The sequence below is a fragment of the Panthera pardus genome, unplaced genomic scaffold, assembly GCF_024362965.1.
Source record: "Panthera pardus isolate Hobbes unplaced genomic scaffold, ASM2436296v1 HiC_scaffold_16, whole genome shotgun sequence".
NCBI classification, from domain to species: Eukaryota; Metazoa; Chordata; class Mammalia; order Carnivora; family Felidae; genus Panthera; species Panthera pardus.
Genome location: NW_026526721.1, coordinates 54,493,302 through 54,517,964, shown reverse-complemented (window position 1 = coordinate 54,517,964; position 24,663 = coordinate 54,493,302). Strand labels below are relative to the sequence as shown.

Sequence of the window (24,663 nt, the reverse complement as noted above, 5' to 3'; positions counted from 1 at the left end):
TTTTTTGTATTTATTCCACTGATCATATTTTAAAGAACATGCTAATTAAGCTAAGAAAATATTTTGATGGCAATTTTTTATTTAGGCTCTTCTTAGAACAAGTATATGTGGGGTGTGTGTGTATGTGTGGAGGAGGACCTATATATTTGATTCGCTCAGTCTGGACTCACATTTAAAGGTGTTTATGATAAGAATACCTATTTATTTGTGGAACTCTTGCTCCGTATGATAGATGCTGTGGAGCACATCTGCAGTCACATTTTCATCTCACAAGAACTCTGTGGGGGTAGGTACCATTGTTATTCCCATTTTGTAGAAAAATACGGAAGTGCAGGTAGGTTAGGCAGTTGGCCACAACCCCCCAGCTGTTCTCTGGTAGTACTGGGATTTGAACCAGTGCTATTTACCACTGCAGTATACTGCCTCCGTGTCTTGAACTTACTTTGAGAACTTTTTTTTTCCATGAAGAGTGAACCTATATGTGGGTACACATACTGAGTAGATGAAACTATTACTGACAGAGCAGAATGTAGACCTACTTTGTTTTAATTTATTTAACAAATGTCTATTGACAGGGTGCCTACTGATTGCTAGGCATGGGCTATAGGCTCGAGATGTGGAAGTGAAATGCATATTGCCCCTGGCTTTGTAGCACCCACATTTCAGTTGAGGAGACATGTAAGTGTGCATGTTCTGTGCCTTCTGTCACATTTTTGGGATAGTTATGAATCTAAGTCTACCTTTTACTTTGGTATGCTTTCTAAGAGACCTCCTATTTATGGCCTAGAGATTCCACCAAACAGGAGAGCCCCTCTGTTTTTCACTTGCCACTTGGTTATATGTTTTTTACAGTGTGGTATCATGTAGCCCCTGAAGTATTAATAGTAACTCAGACCCATGACTTTCACTTTCTAGATTGCTAGTTCTCCTTAACTGTTTCAGATTACCATTTATAGTCTGTATTTGACCACTGGAGGTTTTCCTCAGTGGTTTTCTGGTTCTGCATGTCAGTCTTTTGGTAGCCCAAGATTAAACTTGGACTTCCCATAGGCTAAACATGTAGTAAAAAACAGGTTGTACCTTCATTTTTAGGAGAAAGAGTTACTTTCTACCAGAAATGTATCTTGAACTGTATCTCAAGATGCCATTGATCCTACTGAGGAAGAAGCCTGAGAAGACTTTTAAACTGCTGAAGCCAAGCCAGGACTTGGTGAGCCCTAGACCATGTTTTGAAGACAAAGGTTTCTCACAGGGAAATGTTCCTGAATACCTTTGCCTTTATCTTTAACTCATAAACTTTTAAGCAGAATCTTAATGCTTAGCAAGCTCAGAGGTTACTAGAATCAAACACTGAGTCTCAACCAAAGTCACAAATCCCTAGTAGTATTGTATTTGAGGCACTTTGTGTTTTTTTCTAAAACTATACCAACTCACAGTTTCCTGCTTGACAGTTTCCCTTAATGACAATTAAGGTACTGGCTTGATTTCCAGGTTTCTTCTTTCTTAGTCTTTGACAACATACCAGGTAATTTCTATCATTTAGGTGTTTCATAAGTGGTTTCAAGTGTTATCCACCAAAATCTCTGGTTCCTACAGGGTTAAGATTCAATTCCATATCAGGAACTTACTAACATTCTGAAATTCTTTGAGTTAGGCATATACATTCTTACTTTTCCTTCCTTTGAACTTTTTACAAGGAGTCTTTCCACAAAACTGTGAGACAATAAACGTGACCAGGTAAGCTGAAACTTTGCAAAGCAATCTAAAATAAATGCAAAAAACTTCTATTGCTCCACGACCTTTAACATTTTTGTCAAAACATTAAAACTTTTACTGTCAGTAATAACACTAGTAGGAAAGGAAAAAAAGTAATACTTAGTAGACGGTAAATTGAAACATCAAAAACATTGAGAATTAAAGTGTTTCATCAAGAGTAGTTGGAACAGTGCTTGCCTCATTTTTTTTTTAACCATTTATTTATTTTATTTTATTTTTTTAATTTACATCCAAGTTAGTTAGCATATACTGCAACAATGATTTCAGGAGTAGATTCCTTAATGCCCCTTACACATTTAGCCCATCCCCCCTCCCACAACCCCTCCAGTAACCCTCTGTTTGTTCTCCATATTTAAGAGTCTCTTATGTTTTGTCCCCCTCCCTGTTTTTATAGTATTTTTGCTTCCCTTCCCTTATGTTCATCTGTTTTGTATCTTAAAGCCCTCATATGAGTGAAGTCATATGATATTTGTCTGTCTCTGACTATTTTCACTTAGCAAAGTACCCTCTAGTTTCATCCACATAGTTGCAAATGGCAGGATTTCATTCTTTTTGATTGCCGAGTAATACTCCACGGTGTTTGTGTGTGTGTGTGTGTGTGTGTGTGTGTGTGTGTATACCACATCTTCTTTATCCATTCATCCATCCGTGGACATTTGGACTTACCTCCTTCTTATTATAGAACTTTGAATACAGAGCAGGCATCTTTTTTATGCCTCAGTGAATTGTCATACTCCTTTTTAAGTTGGGATCAGCTTCCAACATTTTATCCTTTGCATTTACAGGGTTACACAATATCTCCCACAATTTCTTTCACGTGAAGTTTTTTGCCAGAGTCACCGCTCTTGGGACATCTGTGTTCCTTTTGTCACAACCTACTCACTGTCCCCATTTATGCCAATAAGTTCACTTTTACTGAGTTTCTCTGACTGTATATCTAGAGTCCCTGGAATGGCAGTATTGTTGATATTCCCTCATCCAGTTGTTTCTTCTATGATGCCATTTACATTTTATTCGAATTTCACTTCCAACATTACCACTTTATATTTCTTTACTCTTTCATCTTTGTTGCCTGTTTCCTGCTTTGATAATCCATCATAAAGTATCACACTGATTTATTACTGGGACACAAGGAAGTTAGACAACACCTGCTTTGCTGTCTGTGCATGAACTGAATAACAGGTGTTCAGTGAGCAGTCACCAACAGTCTTTGAAAGAAGTGACATGATTGGTCACTGATCATGATACACATCTGATATTAACAGGGTGATTTGTGTACTGAAGAGATAACAGTGAAGTTTGCACTTCATGCAAGTACTCAGTTAATTTATTGTGGTATTGTGATAACTGAAATTTCTACTGTAATTTGGGGGCATTTGTGTTATTTAAACCATGGCAACTGAAATTCATGCATATTGAAACTGAGCCAAGTGAGGACCACTGTAATTTATTTCATATTCATGCATTCTGGGCATCTTTCATGTCCGTTTCTAACTTTCTAGTCCTTGCTCAAAATTACTCCACAAAGATTTTGGTTACTGCTCAGAGGTATTTGGTTATATGTTCCTGTAGAAGTCATTGTTGCGAAATTCAAGGAAAAAAATTACCACAACAGCTTTGAGATCCTATTAAGACCTTGAATCCAATTTTTAGGACTATTTTATTGATACTGAAAGTAGTTAGACCGTGAGCACACCTAAAAAAATAACGTAATGGAACAGGGGATTTCTTTGTAGATCAGAAAAATCATTCTGAAGAAGTGAGGATATATACTAATTTGCTCCAGGAAATTTCTATCCAGGAAGGTAAAATATCGGCACAATAAATACTATTACAAAGAATCATTCTGTGCCCTGGTTGATGGATACTATTAATAGGACTTTGTTATTAAGTTTCCTTTGAATTTCATTCACTAATCTTGGACTTGGAGTGCCTTCCCTTGGTCCTTTCCACATAATTATCACACTGTGTTATTAAATGTTTTTATGCCCTGGTTTTATTGTAGGAAGAACTGAACAAAACTGTAGCTTGGCAGTATACTCTTGTAGAAATGTAATTGTTATTCCTTCGACTTTTTACAAATTCAAGCATCCCAGCTTCCTGCATATACTCTGAAGTTATGGCACCATCCATAAGATCAGGGAACATTTGGAACCAAGGAAAGGAAGTTACTGTGTTGGACATCCTCTTCTTTAATCTTCTATATTCAAAGTACTTTCTGTACAGTGCCTGGGCTTTTTTATTTCTGCGTCCTATAGACCAGGAATGTGATTTTTAGTCAGGATTCATTTTTACCAAATTGTTTCATCAAAGCCAGTTGGATAGTGCATGCAGTTTATTATAAAATCCTTTACTTGCCTTTTGGCAAGTAATCAGTTTATAATGGGTAGTCATACTCTGTTTCCTCCAGCACCAGATTCACATAGCATTTGTTATTTTTTTTATGAGTATGTTAAATATTTGTAAAGTAGTAATTTAATTAAATAAAAATTTGGAAATTGTAATTTCACTTTCAAAGTGATTGGATGTGTTTTATCCTGCATCAAAGACAATATTGATTTGCAGCTGAACAGATACCAAAAAGATCTTACAATTACTCTCCTAAAGTTGTCAGAAAATAATGAAGTCAGACATATCTCCCTTTATGATTTATTCTTAATCTGGTACGCATTACATCTCGCTGGTTAGCCTTCTTATCTGACCACTAACTCACTGACCACTCAGTAGAGGAAACATCTAAATGTCATGCCTTTGAGCAGATATCACATTCATAGATTTGGGGGTTTGTTGGTTGGATAGACTGAGGTCTTTGTAGATCTGTATGGGCATATTGAATCCTGTCTTTGGAATATCATGAAAACTAGGGTGACAGCTTTTATTTGATCTCCAAGTTGATCTAGTAATTTCACTATATTTTATCAACTACAGCCTGCATTTTTTTCTTGTATGTCCTTTCTGTTAGTCACAAGGAGACAAGAAAACCTAAATGGACTATCTATTCATGACATTAGCTGTTGTTTCAGGTGGTTAGAGGGACATGTCATTTTTTTATTCACATTTGAATTTGAAGATTAAATACATAAAGGGGCTTTCTTAGGCTAGAGGAGACCCACACCTTTTACTGAACTGGGAAAGAAGGCCAGGGAATAACATTCCATCAGTCGCTTCTCCCTTACCCCTAACACACACATACAGGTGCACACGCATGTACACACACACACACACACACACACACACACACACTAGAATGTAAGGGCTTTGAGGCAGAAGTATTTGGGTTTTTTGTTCAATGCCAGCACTTAGAATAGTGATTTTCACATGGTAAGTGCACCATTATTGTTGCATAATCATCTACTTGTACCTTGATTTCATTGATAGGATTTCAGCTAAGAAAAGGGCTTGCTACATTGTCGGTACGTAGTAAATATTTCTAAAACAAACAAATTAATCAGCCTTGCTCATTTCTGAGAAGTAGCTGGCTATATTTAATTATTTTATAGAATATGTAAAAGGGGAAAATTTTAGAATTCCTAATTTATTGTCAAAAATATAATAGTTCTCCCCCATATACTTGGTACTCCTTTGTCAGGCAGCATTAGGGTTATAAGTTTTTGTTAAAAATATAAATACTGACAACACCAAATGCTTATGAGGATGTAGAGCAGCAGGAACTCTCATACATTGCTAATGGGAATGCAAAATGGTACAGCCACGTTGGAGGACAGTTTGGCAGTTTCTTTAAAATCTGAACATGTTCTTCCCATATAATCTGGCAGTTGTGCTCCTTGATATTTATCCAAGTGGAGTTGGAAACTTACGTCCACACAGAAACTGGCACACAGATATTTATGGCAGCTTTACTGTTCTACAACAGGTGAGTGGATAAACTGTGGTACATCCATACACGGATATTATTCAACAATAAAAAGAAATGAGCTCTCAAGTTGCCATGAAAAGACATGGGGGATACTTAAATACATATTATTAAGTGAAGTCAATCTGAAAAGGCTGCATACTTTATGATACCAATTATAAGACACTCTGAAAGAGCCACAATTGTGGATATAATAAAAAGATGAGTGATTGCCAGGGAAGGGGCTAGGGGTGGAGGAGAAACGCATAGGCCAGAGCACAGGATTTTTAGGGCAGTGAAGTTACTCTGTACGATATAATGATGGATAGGTGTCATTATACATTTCTATAAACTCAAGAACATACAACAAGAATGAACCCCTACTGTAAACTAGGGACTTTGGATGATTAGGATGTGTCAACATAGGTTTATCCTTTGTAGAAAATGTACCATTTTGATGAGTAATGTTGATAATGGGGAAGGTCACTCGTGTTTAGGGGTAGGGTATATATGGGAATTCTCTTTACCTTCCTTTCATTTTGTTGTAAACCTAAAACTATACTAAAAAAATAAAGTCTTAAAACATAAGGAGTGTTATTGTCTTATTTTTTGTATTGATTTCAGTACTTTTAGCTGAGGAGAATCTTTTAACACGTGCTGATTTTTAAAATTACATGGATTTTAAAAATCTATGCTAAACAACCAGGAAGTTTGATAAGAGCCTGCAGTTAAGGGCAGAAGAATGAAACTGGACCACTTCCTCACACCATACACAAAAATAAATTCAAAATGGATGAAAGACCTAAGTGTGAGCCAGGAAACCATCAAAATCCTAAAGGAGAAAACAGGCAACAACATCTTTGACCTTGGCCGTTGCATCTTCTTACTAGACACATCTTTGGAGGCAAGGGAAACAAAAGCAAACATGAACTATTGAGACTTCAAGATAAAAAGCTTCTGCACAGCAAAGGAAACAATCAACAAAACTCAAAGGCACTCTGTGGAATGGGAGAAGACATTTGCAAACAGCATAGCTGATAAAGGGTTAGTATCCAAAATTTACAAAGAACTTATCCAACTGAACGCCCAAAAAACAAATTATCCAATTAAGAAATGGGCAGAAGACCTCAAAAGACATTTTTCCAAAGAAGACATCCAGATGGCTAACAGACACATGAAAAGATGCTCAATATTGCTCATCACCAGGGATATACAAATCAAAACCACAATTAAGTACCACCTGACACTTGTCAGAATGGCTAAAATTAGCACAGGAAACAACAGATGTTGGCAAGGATGCAGAGAAAGCGGAACCCTCTTACACTGTTGGTGGGAATGCAAACTGGTGCAGCCACTCTGGAAAACAGTATGGAGTTTCCTCAAAAAGTTAAAGATAGAACTACCCTACAACCCAGCAATTGCCCTATTAGGTATTTAACCAAAGGATACAAAAATACAGATTCAAAGGGACACTTGCACCCCAGTGTTTATAGAAGCACTATCAACAATCACCAAACTATGGAAAGAGCCCAAATGTCCATTGACCAATGAATGGATAAAGAAGATGTGGGATACACACAGACACACACACACACACACACACACACACACACTGGAATATTACTCAGCCATCAAAAGGAATGAAATCTTGCCATTTGCAAGGATGTGGATGGAGCTAGAGTGTATTACACTAAGTGAAAGTCATCAGAGAAAGACAAATACCATGTGATTTTACTTGTATGTGGGATTTAAAAAACAAAACAGCACGTGGGAAGGGAAAAAAAGAGGGAAACAAGCCATAAGAGACTCTTTACTGTAGAGAACAAACTGAGGATTGATGGAGGGAGGTGGGCAGGGGGATAGGCTATAAATGGGCAAGGGGGCATTAAGGAGGGTACTTGTGGTGAGCATTAGGTGTTGTAAGTGAAGAATCACTAAATTCTACTTTTGAAACCAATATTACACTATTGGCTAACTAGAATTGAAATAAAAATTTGAAACAATTGTCAAAATATTAAAAGAAAGTCTATTAGATTTGAATTACAAAAAAAGGCACATTGTATCATTTTTATCTTAATGCTAAGTGGGAAATTATTTGAATTTATTTTCTTTGATACATTTAAAGTTTTGATAGGTTTGATAAATAAGAGTAATTATACTTAATAAAGGGCCAGAAAAAATCACCAATAAAAGATCCTTGAGATTATTGGGTTCTCTGACATCTATATCAGATTCCTGACTTTTTAGCTACACTGAAAACTTTGACAGCTGACTTAGCAACAAGGTGCTTTCTCCATACTTGCTGTAGGACCTGCATAGGCACCATTGTGAGCAAGAAAATGAGTCAAAAGAATTTCTTTTTATAGGTTCACTAAAGGTATATAGAGATGAACTGCTTCATTGCCTGTGGTTACATAAGTAGACTCCACTGATATTTTTGATAGAAATGGCTACTTAATTTAAGGAAGAAGATAATATCCTTGAAAATAAGTAGTAGTTGAACTAATTAACAGGAACAACAGCTATCTTGAACATGTAGTGCATTTATATGCAAAGGTTTGAAAAGTGGTGGTTTATTTTTGTGACTATTGTTGGCATTATTTTTCTCCTAAAGCTCTTCTGAGTCTGAAAAGGTGAAATTTTATATGAGGTTCACACTCTTATTTTTGTTAAGAATGATATGTCTGCCTCTTTGCATGAATTTGTACTGTACTCCGAGGTGAATTCTTACTACGTGATCTTAGTAACTCTTTTATGTGTTGAATTAAACCAGAGTCTCTTATAAATGTTTGATTGATTGTGAGGTATGTTTGAAACACAACTTCTATTTTATAACCCTTTTGCAGAACTTTCAGGCTCTATTTAGATAACAGTATGCATGGGATTAAATCAGAAATCTGACATATGTCTAGAGAAAGTTTTCTTTTTTTAAACCATATTTGTGCCTTTTGTGACCTATACGTGGAATTTCATCCTAAACAGTGTTTGAGCCTAGAAAATAGGGAAGATGTGAACACTGGTGCCCTGTAATAAGTCAGGAACATGATTGAATCATAGTCACGTAAGTTTCAAGGCTGATTGAGTCAAATGAAATCTTGGGTAACTTGCCATATTGATTCTCTTTTCTGATGAACGTGGATTTGATTACTCAGCTTCAGGACTGGTTATTGCTTAGCCTTCCATCTCCCCCTGAAGAGAATAAAGTTGAGGTTACAATCTAAAGTATGATTACAACCTAAAATAGGTAGGGAGTTAAAAAATCTTCAGGTGCCTGCATTGTATTTTAACATCTTAACCATAGATTATAATGGAATCCTAGGTTATAATACCTTATACATAGATTTTGTTATGGTCATTTAAGGGTTTATTTGTTGTTTTTAAAATTATATTTAATTATAAATAAATATATATAATTAATGTATAAATATATATTTAATTATAGTTTGTCATTTTAGTTGAAGCAGATTAAATGCTAAATATAACATTTAAAAAATCTTCACCTCAGTTCAGTCACCCGTTGATTAATGGCATGGAAAATATTGTGTGTATGAAACACAGCAGAATTTCTGTCATACACTCTGCTACTCAGCCTCCTTTTAGGTTACTTTAACAACTTTCTTGGTGAAAAATTAATATTAACCAAAACAGAACTCAAAAGGTGAATGTATAGCAAAAGAAATACAGTTAACTCTTGAACAACATGGGTTTGAACTCTGTGGGTCCACTTATATGTGGATTTTTTATGGTCCAATGCTATATATATATTCCCTTCCTTATGATTTTCTTAATATTTCCTTTTCTGTAGCTTACTTTCTTATAAAATAATTCAGGACATGATACACCTAACATACAAAATATGTATTAACCGCCTGTTTATGTTATTAGTGAGGCTTCTAGTCAACAATAGGCTATTAGTGGTGAAGTTTTGGGGGAGTCAAAAGTTTTATACTTGGATTTTGGACTGCAGATGGTGAGGGAGGTCAGTGCTCCCAACACCTGTGTTGTTTCAGGGGGCAACTCTAATATTTTTAGGCTTATCCATTATATTCTTTCAAGGAAGGTATTAGATACTTGACAATAGAGCTAGCACCAAAAACAGGAACACATATGATGAGTGCTATTGAGTATTCGTAGTTTATTTTTATACAATTATTTTAATTGAACAATGTAAACATGTTTTACCCTCAGGATACCAAAAGGGTCTGATGTGTCTAGTGTTTATTCTACTTTTTCAAAACAATCTAGAATTCCAAATGCTTTCCTAATTTTATGTTTTACTAAGTACCCAGTTATTTCTCATCAGTGTATGTATATCAATTGTAAACCTGAGGCAGTTTTGTTCCTCAGGGGACATTTGACAATGTCTGGAGACATTTCTGATTGACACAACTGAGGGGCCATTCATGACATAGAGTGTGTAGAAGCCAGGGATACTAAACATTGTATAATACATGGAACAGAGTTATCTGGCCCAAAATGTTAGTAATGCTTTAATTTAGAAAGCCTGATGTATATACCTTCATTCTTTAAATATAGGGGAATAAAGCATCACCTTTAAATTTAGTATCCATATTTATACTGCCATGACAATAATTTAGATAATGACTTATGAAAAAGATTTGAGGTAGCTTCACATGATAGGAGGGAGTTGTTCCTCAAAGATTATTCAGTTACAGTAAGTTACAGTTTATCTCTGCATTTCATATGTTACAGAAATGGCTTTACTTTTTGTGATTGGGTTCATGTAATTCTTTGTGTGTGTTTTTTTTTTTAAGCGCTTAAATATAAATCCAGTCTCATGAAGGAGAAAACCATTCTTTTATTTGTTGGTGGACTAGTGCTCACTATAGCTGTCATTGTTGGAGCCATTCTTTTTGTCCCAGGTAAGATACACAGTTATATGAGTGAGGCAGGATTGATGGAAATGAGGACCCGGGGGCGGTTGGGGGGGGGTGCTCATAGGGCCGTTGTAACACATTACCACAAAGGGGGTGTCTTAAAAGTGTAGAAATTTTCTCACAGTTCTGGAGGCCATAAAGCTGAACTAAAGATGTCTTCAACACCATAATCCCTCCTGAGGCTCTTGGGGAGAAACCATTCTTTGCCTCTTCTAGCTTCTGATGTTTGCTGGCACTCTATAGCTCCTTGGCTTATGGCACCATAATTTCCATTGCTGCCTCAGTAGTATCTTTGTCAAATCTCTCTCTGCCTGTCTTACAGAGACACTTGTCATTACATTTAGGGCCCACCTGGATAATCCAGGATAAACTCCTCCTTTCAGGATCCTTAACTGAATCATCCTTTGCTATATAATGTAATATTCTTTTGCCATAGAAGTTAATATTCACAGGCTCCAGGGATTTGGAGGTGGATGTATCTTTAGGGCCATCATTCACCCCACTGCAGAGGCAGACTTCATTTGCCAAGACCTGGAAATGGGGATGGGTGTAGGAAACAATTCTATCTGAAACCACTTGTTTTTGGAAGATGGGAGTGGAAGGGGGAAGAAAGGGAGTGCAGCACATGGAAAGATGGCAGATATGAGCTGGGACCCACAGTGCAGACTGGAGAGATCTGTCATTGCTTTGGAGCTAGATACAGTACAGTGTACTGTTTAGGAACATAAATTTGGCAGCTCTGTTTGCCTCTAGAGTTAGGACACCGGGAGGACGAGAAGAGTTGAGAAGATAACTTGAAAGAACAACTGTTTTGACTTTGGGACAGATTGAACACAGCAAGTAAAGGGAATAGTAAGAGGGACTCCCAAGTTTCTCACTGGAATTCTGTGGGTAGTTGAGGCAAAGCCAAGTCAAGGTTTCCACATGTTGAGACTTAGATGTTGACATTTAGTAGATGTTTTAAGTTTGGTCTTAATGAAAAAATAGTTGTGGGGTGCCTGGGTGGCTCAGTCGGTTGAGCGTCTGACTTCGGCTCAGGTCATGATCTCACGTTTTGTGAGTTCAAGCCCTGCGTTGGGCTCTGTGCTGACAGCTCAGAGCCTGGAGCCTGCTTTGGATTCTGTGTCTCTCTCTCTCTCTGCCCCTCCCCTGCTCACGCTCTCTATCTCAAAAATAAATAAAACATTAAAAAATAAAATTAAAAAATAGTTGTTTTGTGTGAAGTTTTGGGAGAAATATATTTTTGAACCTTTTGCAGTTTGTAAGAGTAGTATTGAGATTAATACACTTTGTAACTTTGAGTACTTTAACTTCCTGTAAAGTAGGAAGTACACAGGATAATATTTTTAATGTTATTTTTATTAACAGGTGAATATTCAACAAAGAATTCTTGTGGACTTGGTTTAATTGTGGTTCCTACAGTGATTTTAATATTGCTTCAGTACTGTGTGTTTATGATAGGTAAGTATATGTTATAGCATGATTTTGTCTACCTTTTTCTTTTTGAAAACATTTTTGCTTAAAATATTTCTTGTATGATTTTCTTTTTTTCTTTTTTTCACAACTTAATAAAAGTCGGCTTATGTTCTTAGTAACACTTTCCCTGTGTGGATTAATTTTAAGGTTAGCTTAGGTTTTCAGGGCATTCTATTATTTAATAAAAAGTAATTTTCATATATATTTGATGCTAGCCAGTGGATTTTTAAAATTATGTTATATAATTTCTTAATGATTATCTTCATATTTTTATTTCAGTTTTTTCAAGTTATAAGTAGACCTTAAACATGCCCTTTCTCTTCTTTTGCTAAGCCTGTCTTAAAAAATAGTTCTACAAATTAGGGTTATCAATTATAAATAGAAATATATCTTTTTTAGTTATTGGCAAATCTCAACATTGTAGTTTTAAAAGATGATGCAGGTATCCAAATTGTAATTGGTATAATCTTCACTGCATTTTTGGAGTCAATCACTAACATATTTTTGTTATTATTACAGTCTGTTTTTTCCTATTTGCACATTTAACTCGGTCTTTGAGCTTATCTCTGGCTTGGTGTACATTGGAAAGTTATTAATTTGTTATAAAATCACGGATCTAGGCACACGAGACAGAGGTTATGATGTTTACAGCAGCATGTTTTGCATAATGGTTCTCTTTGCTAGAGTAATTTTATGTGCATGTGGTGAAGTCACGCATAATAGCCATTCATACTGTAAAATGCACAAATGTGGTAAAAGCAGCATTGTTCTAAGGTTTGGGGTAAAAAGCACCAGTCCAGCTCAGCTCACTGTGAAAATAAAAGACTGCTGAACGTGTGACTCTGGAACAGACTACTTGTGTGAAAAGGCAAAGCTTAGATCGTTGGGAAAGAATCGAGCATCTCATAAGGAAATCCAGAGTCAGTCTATGGTCACCGGATATTATTTTTGATTGCACAAAATACAAGTCGGTATGATTGCTTCTTAAATGCTCTCAACCCACTTTTTCTTTCTTCAGGTGTTTGGATGTCTTCCTTCACCATCGCCATATTGATCCTTCAGGTACTGGGCTATGTGCTCTCTGTAGTTGGACTAAGCCTCTGTGTCTCAGGTAAGGGTTACGTTCTTCTCTCATCCCAATTTTTCTTACTACAGATTTCTCTTGGACAGAGCTCTTCTTCCTCCTCTCCTTCTTCTTCTTTATCCATTCATCCATTCCCCTATTGAAGGACATCCTGCCGCTTTCAGTTTTTGATGATTAAGAATAAAGCTACTATAAACATCCATGTGCGTGTTTTTGTGTGGACATAAGTTTTCAACTCCATTTAAGTAAATACCAAGGAGTGTGATTGCTGGGTTGTTATGTTAAGAACATATTTAGCTTGTAATGAATTGCCAACCTATCTTACAAAGTGGCTGTGCCATTTTGCATTCCCACCAGCAATGAATGAGAGTTCCTGTTGCTCCACATCCTTGCCAGCATTTGGTGTTGTGGGCTTTGTGAGCTTTCTTTTTTTAACTCTCATTTTTTCCCCACTGAGAATAGTGCTTTCCATATTGCCATGAGAATATTGGCTGTATATGGCTTGTGGGCTGATTATTCTAGCAGCCAAACTGCTGTGCCTATATTTGTGGGAGAATTTTTTAAATAACCAGCCTCTAATTGGTTGGAACTTAAGGCTTTACACACTATTTTCTATTAGTCTTGATGTGATAAGGCACATGTTATGCAAACAAAATCTTTTGTCTTTTAATAATTTGGAGGCATTTCACTGAGTTAATAATGATGAATATATGTAGGTAGTTTTTGTTAATAATTAGAAAAAGAATTACTCTCCTTAAAACTTGATTTATTGTTGTTTGTTCTTTTAAAAAGATAACTTATTTCATGTAGATTTTTAATGTAAAATCTCACTTGTTTTTACAGAGTGCACCCCAGTGAACGGCCCTCTTCTGATTTCAGGTTTGGGTATTATAGCTCTAGCAGAATTACTTGGATTAGTTTATATGAAACTTGTTGGTAAGTCAATCTTATTTTTTGTTAGCCTGTGCCGAGAATTTCAGTTATATAATTGAAATATAATGAATGTAATGCTTTGATTGGCTCTTACGGTTTGACTAAAGAAATTTCTCAGTTTTCCCAAAAACGAGAATATATCATGAATGCAGCTGTATTTCTTAAATAATAAAATTGGAATGATTTGGGGGTAATGAAAGAGGGTAGAAGTAATATGAATTAATGAAAATTTTAGATTATAAACTATTTTTTAAAAAATGGCTTTATGTTTTAGAATGTATAGACTATACTAGCTAAAGGGAGAGAATGTAGAGGATTTGTTTTATTTTTTTATTTTTTTAATTTTTTTATTTTTTTTAACGTTTACCCACTTTTTTAGAGACAAGAGACAGAGTGTGAGCAGGACAGGGGCAGAGGGAGGGGGAGACACAGAATCTGAAACAGACTCCAGGCTCTAAGCTGTCAGCACAGAGCCTGAAGTGGGGCAAAGATTCATTTTAATAGAAAAAGATTTTTAATTGTCCCATTGTTTCTATGAGAGACCTACTTGTTACTTGCTCTTCTTGCAGATTGTTTATAGACCTTGGCTCCCCTAAGTAGACAGGTTGAAATTCAAAATCTGTCACTTTTGTTAAAAGAACAGTGTCTTTTGACTTTACTTGACTTTAAAATATTTTTACTTAAGAGACTCTTAAATATAGGGAACAAACTGAAGGTTGCTGGAGGGAAGGGGAATAGGGGAGATGAGCTAAATGGGTGATGGGTACCAAGAAGGGCACTGTTGGGATGAGCACTGGGTGTTATATGTAAGTGATGAATCATTAAATTCTATGCCTGAAACCATTAATACACTATATGTCAACTAACTTGGATTTCAATAAAATTAAAAATACAATACAATAAAATAAAATAAAACCTCCCAAAACAACAACAACAGCAATGAAACGAATATAATAAAAACATGGAGCTTTAAAATTTAGGCTTTTGCTACCTTTTAATTAATTAATTAATTTATTTATTTATTTTTAAAATCCGGTATAATTAACATACAGTGTTATGTTAGTTTCAGGTACACAATATTAATGACTCAATAGTTCTATACATTATTCAGTGCTCATGATGAGGAGTGTGCTTTTTACTTCCCTTTGCCTATTTCCCCCATCCCCCACCCACCTCCCCTCTGGTAACCACCAGTTCTGTATAATTAAGAATCTTATTTTTGTTGTCTCTTTTTTCCTTTGTTTTTGTTTCTTAAATTCCACATATCAGTGAAATCATATGGTGTTTGTCTTTCTCTCACTGACTCATTTCACTTAGCATTTATACACTCTGGATCCTTCCATGTTGTTTTTACTACCTTTAAAATAAATGGTTAGTAAGTTGGAATTAGCTAATTTTTTTGAATTTCATATTTAATCTGCCAATTTTCAAATAACAGATGTCTATATAAATTCTTATTTTTTATACATAGAGGCAGATGCTTTTAGGTATTATGTTGTCTGATTTAAGCTAAAAATGTTCCCTGCAATTGGTTTACATTAGTATCCCTTTAAAAAAGTTGGTTTTTTTAATTTAAGCAGTAAACCAGACTCTTAAAAATTTGTCAAAATAATTAAAAGTTGCCAAATAATAGAGTAAAAAAAAAAATCAGTGTTCTGCTTTAGGTGAACTTTACTGTGTTTCAAAAATTATATGAACCTTGAATTGTTAGTCAAATAATTTTCCATATGGCTTACATAATATTGTCAAAGAAACTTTACCTGTGTTTCTTAACCTCAGCTTTTGCTGACTGATCATTGAGTTCAGTTTTGTTACATATTCTTTTGTCCCTATCTAGTTAATGCTTGTTAGATAAACAAAATACTTAACTAAAATCTCCCTATCTTTGGTTTATGTTCTCATAAATCAGAGTTGTTTCCTCAATGAAATTTTCTTAGTTCATGACTCACAGGTCCATAAAATACAATGAAGACCTCTCAGCCCAATGGTAGTAGCTATCATGAGCATCACATTATGAATGTTGATACATATTCTATTTTTGTTGAGTATTCCAGTCCCCATTTGTGTGGTTCTTGAAGTTGATACTGCTAGTTACATTGCTCTGTGTGAATGTTTGAGAATACAATGTTCTTCTCAGTATTCCTACAACATGATGTAGTATTAGGTGTCTTTGATGGCTCTTTGTTCTGTTTATTCCTCATTGTCTGGATCATCCTCCCTTTTTTTAAATGTTTGCTTATTAGTTTTGAGAGAGATCCCTGGATTTTGGTTTTCCCTACTACCAATAATTCTCATTGCTGTGGTGAAGGTCTAAAGAGGGAAAGAAGCAAAATGGATGCTCTCATCTTTTTTTTTAATTTTGTCTTATTATTATGTTTGTTTTAGAGAGAGAGAGAGACAGACAGACAGAATGTGAGTGGGGGAGGGACAAAGAGAGAGTGGGACACAGAATCTGAAGCAGGCTTCAGGCTCTGAGCTGTCAGCACAGAGCTGGACATGGGGCTCGAACTCAAGGACTGTGAGATCATGACCTCATCTGAAGTCAGACACTTAACCGACTGAGCCACCAGGCACCCCTGGATCATCCTCCCCTTTTATTGCCTTGCTCCCCATGCCTTCCATGTCTGACAAAGAATGATGTTCAGTAGAATTGCCAACAGGTCTGGAATGCCGACTCGGGTGGAAATAGGCATTGTCTAGCTACCACCTCCTGGATCCTGTCTCTCCCTTCTCCATAGCTTATCTCCCAAAGAAGCTTGGGAAACCAGTGTAGTAACACACATACTGTTCTCATGTGAAAAATCGAAGTGAAAGTAAAATCCTAAAAGAGTTCCCCCAGTTTTTTCTTTATCATAGTTTAGCATATAAATATTTATATGTTAAGAATTTAGTCCAATTTTATTGACATTTTGAGAATATTCTAAATTAACTTTCCAAATCAACTTGTCTAATGCCAGAATTCAGAGGCACACCTTCGGTCAGTTGAAGGGCAAGAAGAGAAAAGGTACAGGAAAGTTGCTCTTTAGATAATGTGGTAGAATAGGAAAATTAGTGTGTTTTTCTTATATAATCTGAGTGTGTAAATATCAGTATATGTAACATTAAGGTTGCAAATTTTAGCATTTTTATCAGGAGGCAAGTAATTGTGTTTCCAAAATAAATTTTACTCATTGTGCTCTGTTTTGGAAAAGCTTAATGAATGTGTCTTGACTTAAATGCAATAAAATTCTCAGATTTTGTTGTTGTTAAAATCCAAGCTATCTTTTTTAAGAGTAAGTTAATGGCCCTATGAGAATTTTAACTTTGTTATTTTTATTATTTCCAAGTTTAAATTTGTAGCCTTAATTGTTACTTTAGAAGTAAGATTTTAACTTTCACTTTTTATGGTCTTTTTAAGCTGTTGGATTTTTTTTTTTTTTTTTACTGGAAGTATTTAAGTTTTACAAAATGAATTGGGGTTGGAAACAAGAATAATGTGAATCACATAGAAAATTAAATACTGCTAACTAAACTCACTAGAATTAGGCTTGTTGATTATATGGGGCATTTATATCCATTATTTATAAGAGTCCATACTTGTTCATTTTGTTTTCCTTTTTTTTTAAGCCATTACCAGTTCAGTATAAAGACATATAATTATGTTTTGTTATAAATCAACCTACTAGTAATCAAAAACCAGATTTATCACAGCATATCACTTGTTTTAGAATGACATGGAATGAATATATATAAGTGATATTTTATAGTTCACTGTTAGGATGTTAGGAAGAGGTAGGTCTGCTATCACTAGGAAAAATATTTCTGAAAATTCAAAACGTAGAAATATATTTGTGTCATGTCATCAGATGTTTCAGGGAGAGAAGAACAAATCAGGAAGAAACCTTGCAAGGGGGCTCATATGGAATCCTTAAAGCTTGTGGCTTAAAAATAAATAAATATACGTATTTAAACTACATATATATGTGACTACATACACACACACACACACACATATACACATATGTATGTATGTGTGTAGTGCCTTAGGCATGGTAAGAACAGATAAACCACAGCCATTTTGTCACCTCGGTCATATGTGTGTGGGAGAGAATTAACTCAAGTGAAAACTCAAATTAGCTTTTGCACTTCTGGGTTTTATACTACTACTAGGGAGAGCACAGCTCTTATTTTCCAGAATGGTCTAGCCAAAATGTGATGTTCCTTGGACCTGAGAATTGGAACTCAGAAACTATTCTTTACACATTATTAGGATAGAAAAGGAGTTACTTGGAAGTTCTTAATGTTAATCCTGATAAATAAATTTATGATTTCAAAAATACAGCTCTAAAATCTTACCTCTGATCCTTCGCGCTACCAGTCAAAAATTTGCACAGCTGTTCAGTTTTCTTTTCTTTGATAGAACATAGAGTCATGGTTTAGTTGAAGTGAATTGTATATATATGTAACTACTGTGATGATCCCTAATGAAGTTCTGTAATTCTGCTTGGCTTCTTTTGAGAGGCTGCTAAATGTGATTCACCCATATTCCCAACCCATTTCACTCCATACTACTTTAGAAAGTGGTTTCTTTGTTTGGCTGCAAGGACCACACCGCTGCCCCCGTGCCTCCTGTAAGGGAGATTTACTTTAAAGCCACACGTGACACTAGCAGAGATGGGGATCTCTTGAGAGCTGAGATATAACCAGACCTCACAGGGGCTGAGACAGTAAGCCATTTAGGAATTCGAAAGTTCTGATACATCTCTACAAACTGAATCATCGTGTTGCCCTCTGAGTAACAAGAGTTAGTCAGTGCTCATCTGCAGATTATACTGTGAGTTCCTTTCTGGTTCTTCCCCTAAGAGCTCATCCTCTTCTTTATGGCCTCATCTTATATTTTGTTCTTGTCTTCTCCTTGGTAGTTTCTCTTATGTTTGTCTCTAATCTTTGAGCTTCTCTCCCAGCTTGCTTTCTGTCTCCTTGTCACCTTCCTTTCCATCACCAACTTTCTGGTCTACTTTCTCTTTCTCCTCTTCAGGTCCCAGTAGGAGAGAAAAACTTTTCAGGCTAGTTAGTCACCATGGTCTCTGTTTGAGAGAGCCTGTTGGCTTCTGGCTGGTTTCTACATTGGCTGTCCTTGCGTGGGGTCTCACTCCCATTGCCCATCAGCTTTGGAAGCTTGGTAGGGGTGAATGTGGAGGAGGAATGGTAGTAAGTAAAGAGCACAGAACACTAGAGCGGTTCTGGGGCCCTGCATCAGTAGCTCACAAGCAAATTCAGCCTTCCAGCCTTCCTCAGGCCCAAGGATAATGTAATTGACCATCCCATAGCATTACCCTCCCACCAGCCTGTTCACAGGATGTTGCTGGTTCATGCTTTCATACATATAGGACTCTGATTTAGGACTGGCTTCCGCTGCGCTGGGTCCTTCTCACTTGGCTTTTGTAATGAAGTTCTCTCTTTCTCCCTATGCAACTGAAGTAAATGTCTTTCCCCTCTCTCTTTCTGTATTCCTTCATTAACCAGTCCACTCAGAAACAGTGCAAAGGGTAACTTGGAAAACTGAGAAAGAATACTTGGAGAAGAGGTTGATTGTGGCTAAAACTAACTGCTGGGAGAATTCATTGAACTCTGAGGGATCTGAATATTTTTTTTCAGTTTGTTAGCTATTTGGAGCGTTGAAAACTGGAAAGATGGAAGCAGAAGAGAAGACTGGGTCACAAGGAATGAGAACAGTGAGCTAATAAGGGCAGGCAGTGGAGTAGAGGTGAAGATTGGTCATTGCCACCTTCTGTCCACATTCTGGCTGGGTTGAGTGGGGAGGGGTATAGAGTCCACAGTGGGGATGAATAGATGATAGACAGCATTTTTCACCAAGAAGTATAACAAATGGCTGATTTAGGAGAAATATAGCCTGTACAAATGAGAGAATGTATTGGTTTATTATTTGATGTAGGTGGGTCATTTGATCATGATATTCTATCAATGCATAAAATCATTTGAAATTAACCATTGATAGTCATTGAGATTAAACATTATATTGCCTTAACGTATTAAATTTATTTTCTCAATTTTTAATTATATCAGCTTCCAATCAGAAGACTATACAACCTCCTAGGGTAAGTTAAACTTTCTTAAATGAATTTGGAATGATCAGTTGATGGTTTTGACTGAGAAATGATAATTGAGATAGATACTAAAGCCTTTTGCTCTCTGTTCAGTGTATACCATCAGATTAAGAGAACACTGAAGTATCAATTTCATGACTTTTGCATGAGTAGATCCAACTTACTTTAAAATATATCTGGTCATTTTAGTTGCAGTAGGACAGAATCAGTGATTCCTTAACATTGTGCTAATAATTTCTCAAGTGACTTCTCACTTTCTCAGAACTGGAAAGTTTCTGTGTAAGAATAATGGTTATTATCTCTGCTGAAGGAAGCTGATTCCAGTATATTGCCTCACCTATTGGCTCCATTTGATGTAGGTATACAAAATGTTACTTCAGGCTTTTAAAATGAGAGCGAGAGATTTGTATGAAATTGATTTCATTAAAAATAATAATCTATGCAATAAATGTACATATTGCTGAAATATATCTGTTCTGAATTATGATTAATTTCCCTTCTTCCCTCATTTTAGAAGCATTTTTCTTCCTCCAAACTGTACTATAGTTTTTACTCTATCTTGGATACCTTAAAAACTATCTAAGAAAATTCCAAGAAAAGGAACAAATTAGGAAATAAACCAGATAAATGAGCAGGTGAAAAAACCCGTGTAGAGAATTATCATGTGACAGGCCCAAGAACTATTTTATGGAAAGAAGACCTGGAGAGGACTATACTGTACTCACCTTCCTAGAAGGAATAATAGTAGCTCTATCTGAAATGCCAAAATTGAGACTCTTGTCTGTGGCAGGAAGTGAAGATTACATATACTCCTGAGTCTGACAAGCTTCCACAGACATGCCTAATAGGCAAGGAGGGCCTGAGGGTGCATCTTTCCATGGGTGTTTATTCTGAAAAGATTGGGGCTGTAGCTACATTGGTCACCAACAGCCAGCAGTGTTTAAAGTGCCTCTGTTAGAGATAATCCAACCATTGGACCCTTAAATCTTAACACATTTTCTTTCCTTGTTACTGAGTTCAACTTGCATGATTTGAAAATGATTGTGTTTTTGTCTCCCCCCTTATTTAACTGTATTATCTATTATTGTGTTGCTATTTATGTTTGCACTTTTTTTGAGAAGTTTGAATTTCTTGAACTGAAAGAGGCAGAGTGGGTGGGAAATTCTGCGTAGAAAAATATTAAAAGACTAATAGTTATTATTAAACTATCAGGTAAACTTGGCAATCTTTGTTTCCTTAACTTTTATTGCCTTACTTTGTTTTTAGCCTATAGGATTCACTCTTTACTATAGAGTTTAAATGTTAGCATATATAAATTTTAGTATAAAAGGACATGAAATAAATTCTATTTTTACGTAAATATATTTTAAATATTTTCCAGAAAGCTGTAGAGGAACCCCTTAATGGTATGTGGTTATTACAAACTTGTATATTCTTCTTGATCCATTACCAGATGATAATTTGAACTGGCCCCAAAGCAGTTAGAATGCTCCATCTATGCCTGGGGAAAAAAATCCCATTTTTTTCTTGCCTGACCTCTCTTTTCTTGATTATAATAATTAATATAATAATTAAAATAATAATTAAGAGTATTACTATTGTAATGTTCTTATCTCTAAGAAAAACGCACTCCTCAGTATCTCTCCAGTCCTTGCTTGCACTGGCCAAGCAATACTTAGGCAAGAAGACCATTGCCTTATATTAGCCGATAGAAAAGAATCTCAATTAATTTCAGTTTCTGATTTACAAATTCAGATACAGACTGTCATCATGTAGTGAGACCCAAGCATCTCACTTTCTTTCTCCTTAAACCTAGATCTATGTTCCCAACTGACTTTGTTTCCTTTGAGAGTCTGGATATGAGCCACAGACATGCTTTTGTAATAAAGTAATAGACTTAAAATTAATTTGTCTTCATAGCTGTGGAATAGTTAGCATGATATTACTGCATATTTATTTAGAAATGATTTCTAATTGTTGAACCTTACTAACTGCTTGGCTTGTTACTAATTCTTAGCATTTAAAGAATCAAAAGGAATGATGAATGATGGTAAGTGTAAAATGCACCTGCAATTATAGATTGATTAAAATAGGAACATTGAAAAGAAATAAAAGGGCTTCTTTAAAGTATGCTTTTTTTGTATATAAAAGGGACACTGTCAAATCATAAAGGTCTACATTTTTTGATTTATAAAACTTAAAGCTACTCTTAAAAGTTGCAAAACCAGTGATATAAAAGCTGTAGGGTGTCACTAATCAGACTTTCCAGTCTTACTGCTTGTAGCAAAGAGAAATTACTGCTTTTTTAAAAACATTTTTCAGCTACAATGTCTGGTGCCTGTAACTTTTAAAAATGATTTTTAGAAGACACATAGATAATCTGGCACAAATCTTTATCATCTTGACAGGGTTTCTTTTGTGCTTGTGTTGGTGATTTGTTGCATTTAATTCATGGGGACTTAATATCTCTGCTTTTCCAACTAGGGACTCAGTTGTAACCATTTGAAAAAGGATTTAAAAAGAAATGTTTAGTCACTCAGCTTTTGCTTCTTGTTTTGGAACTCTGGGCTAATCACTTCTATTTTGTATTGAATATTTCAAAGACATTTGCTAGTTTTTAAAGATAAGTAAGTCGGACATATTGAGTGCTATGAGTATTCATTTTGATTTTGCTTGAAGATGCTATGATACTTCAATTCTGTTAATATTTTAATAACTGTATGTTTTTATCTTATCAAACATTTCTTCATACCTTTGATATTTAGTCATTCCTTGATCATGTAAATAGTGTGCTATTTTACTGCTTTAACCTCCTCACCTCTGTGGCAAAGTGCAGCATTTAACACAAGAGGCTATATTCCCATGAGTGCAATTAATTTTTGCATAAGATTAAAAACACACCAATTGTGTACTGGTGGACAAAGTTTAAAACAATGGTTAGGCTGTGTTCAACAAGGAATCACAGAACGATTCCACTTTTGTAGGTTTGTGTTGTAGCCACAGCTTTTACTACAAAAATGTTTGTTTTATTTACCAACCACCACCTTCCTAATAAAAAAAAAATTTTGCAGTTGGTAGGAATAAACTAAGTGACATTCAAAAAAAGAACTGGTACCTGGAATTGTGGCATGGTTCGTCCATGTTTACATTCTCTTGTTTTGTTTTGTTTTTATTTCTTTGCTCTTTTTCTTCTGCCATGTGATTCTTCTGTAGTTGTATAAAGAAATGAAACTCCTTTTCTCTGTTTTCAGAAAACTGGTATAAGAACCTCAAGTGCATTTTCCTTTATTAATTTCATGTGACTTTTTTTGGAACCACCATGTCAGTAGATACAGCAGTTTTTGTGTGTTCATAGCATACAAAGTCTATGATGATCTTTGAAATTCCCTTAATTTTGCTAATATTTAGCTGTTCAGAATTTGTTCTTGTTTTTTTCTTTTTTTTAACCTTTTTTTAAATCTTTCTGGTGGGCTCCAGGCCCTCACAGTGTGTCTGCCTCGTCAGTTTCAGACTGTCTTTCTAAGGACCACAATCCCGTTTTCTCTTTCACTTGTACCTACTCGCATGTTTATTTCACTTACATCAAATGAATGATGTAGGTCTAAAGTGAATGTGATAGAATATTATTCTGTGGTCAATATCTTTTGCATTGAAAAACCAACATCTCTTGGCTTCTCAGCCAACCCAGCCAACTGAGATTATCAGACTTTGTTGATTTTTATTTTCATTTGGCATTGGCCTTTTAGTTACTACAACTAAAAAGGCTAATGATTTACCCGGTTTACATCTGTGACCTTTGTAAATCTAAGATTAAACACTTTTTCTTTATTTTTAGATGCTGTATATCTGAAACTTTTAATTTTTAAAAATTCATCAACTTGTTAATGCATAGAAAATGGACAGGAATAATGATTATATGTTCATTTTTCAATTTTCCAGAGTAACTGAAGTGAAGTGATGGACTCTGATTTGGAAAGTAGTAAGACATGAAAGGAATACAATTGTGTTTAAGCACCATGGCCTTGATTCACTGTTCAGGAGAAGAAAACAAGAAAAATTACTGGTTCTCATCTGTGGGAGAAAGTAAATCTTTGACCCTTAAATGATTGTTACAGTTAAGTTTTTATTCAAAGCATTTGTAATTTAGTTAATAAAAGAATTATTATCTGTGTTGTGTGCCCAATTGAGATCCAGTTTTTTGTTGTTATTTTTATTCAGTAAAGGGCAAGGGTAGAGTGGCTAATTTCCAAGAATGATGCCTTTCAGATCTTAGGGCCTCTTGACTGTAGTTTACCAGTTTGAATTGGTTCGAGGTTGAGAATCACCTGACGCTAACCTATTGGTTTCCCAGAGAGATCTGTGAAGAACAGTGGCTTCCACAGAACCTTAGCAGACTCAGGTTCACAGCCACTTTGGCAGTTATGGCTGGTGTTAGCCGAGTAAGGTTTCTGGAACTTCTGGGTCAAAGGAATAGCAAATTTAAGTACAGATAGGAGTTTGGTTGGGAACATCTTGAATGCCGCCTACATCTCCGGC

The 24,663-nt window shown here is 35.6% G+C and overlaps 1 protein-coding gene across 8 annotated transcripts in view; it reads left to right on the top strand.

Annotated features, from left to right (window-relative positions):
- The window catches only part of CD47 (CD47 molecule), a 51,550-nt gene extending 27,240 nt beyond the window's left edge, over positions 1-24,310 (top strand). For 2 of the 8 annotated variants that reach the window (XM_053903315.1, XM_053903314.1), the window contains exons 4-9: positions 10,405-10,512; positions 11,896-11,988; positions 13,022-13,114; positions 13,931-14,023; positions 20,087-20,118; positions 20,438-20,593. In XM_053903315.1, the coding sequence (XP_053759290.1) occupies positions 10,405-10,512; positions 11,896-11,988; positions 13,022-13,114; positions 13,931-14,023; positions 20,087-20,118; positions 20,438-20,515 (497 nt within the window). In that variant the 3' untranslated portion in view covers positions 20,516-20,593. Of the gene's footprint in view, positions 1-10,404; positions 10,513-11,895; positions 11,989-13,021; positions 13,115-13,930; positions 14,024-16,977; positions 17,025-20,086; positions 20,119-20,437; positions 20,594-21,508; positions 21,534-22,144; positions 22,178-24,066 lie in introns of those variants that run through there. The other 6 variants (XR_002079678.2, XM_019448268.2, XR_002079679.2 and 3 more) reach the window with 6 other exon arrangements.
- Positions 24,311-24,663: the final 353 nt, after the last annotated feature.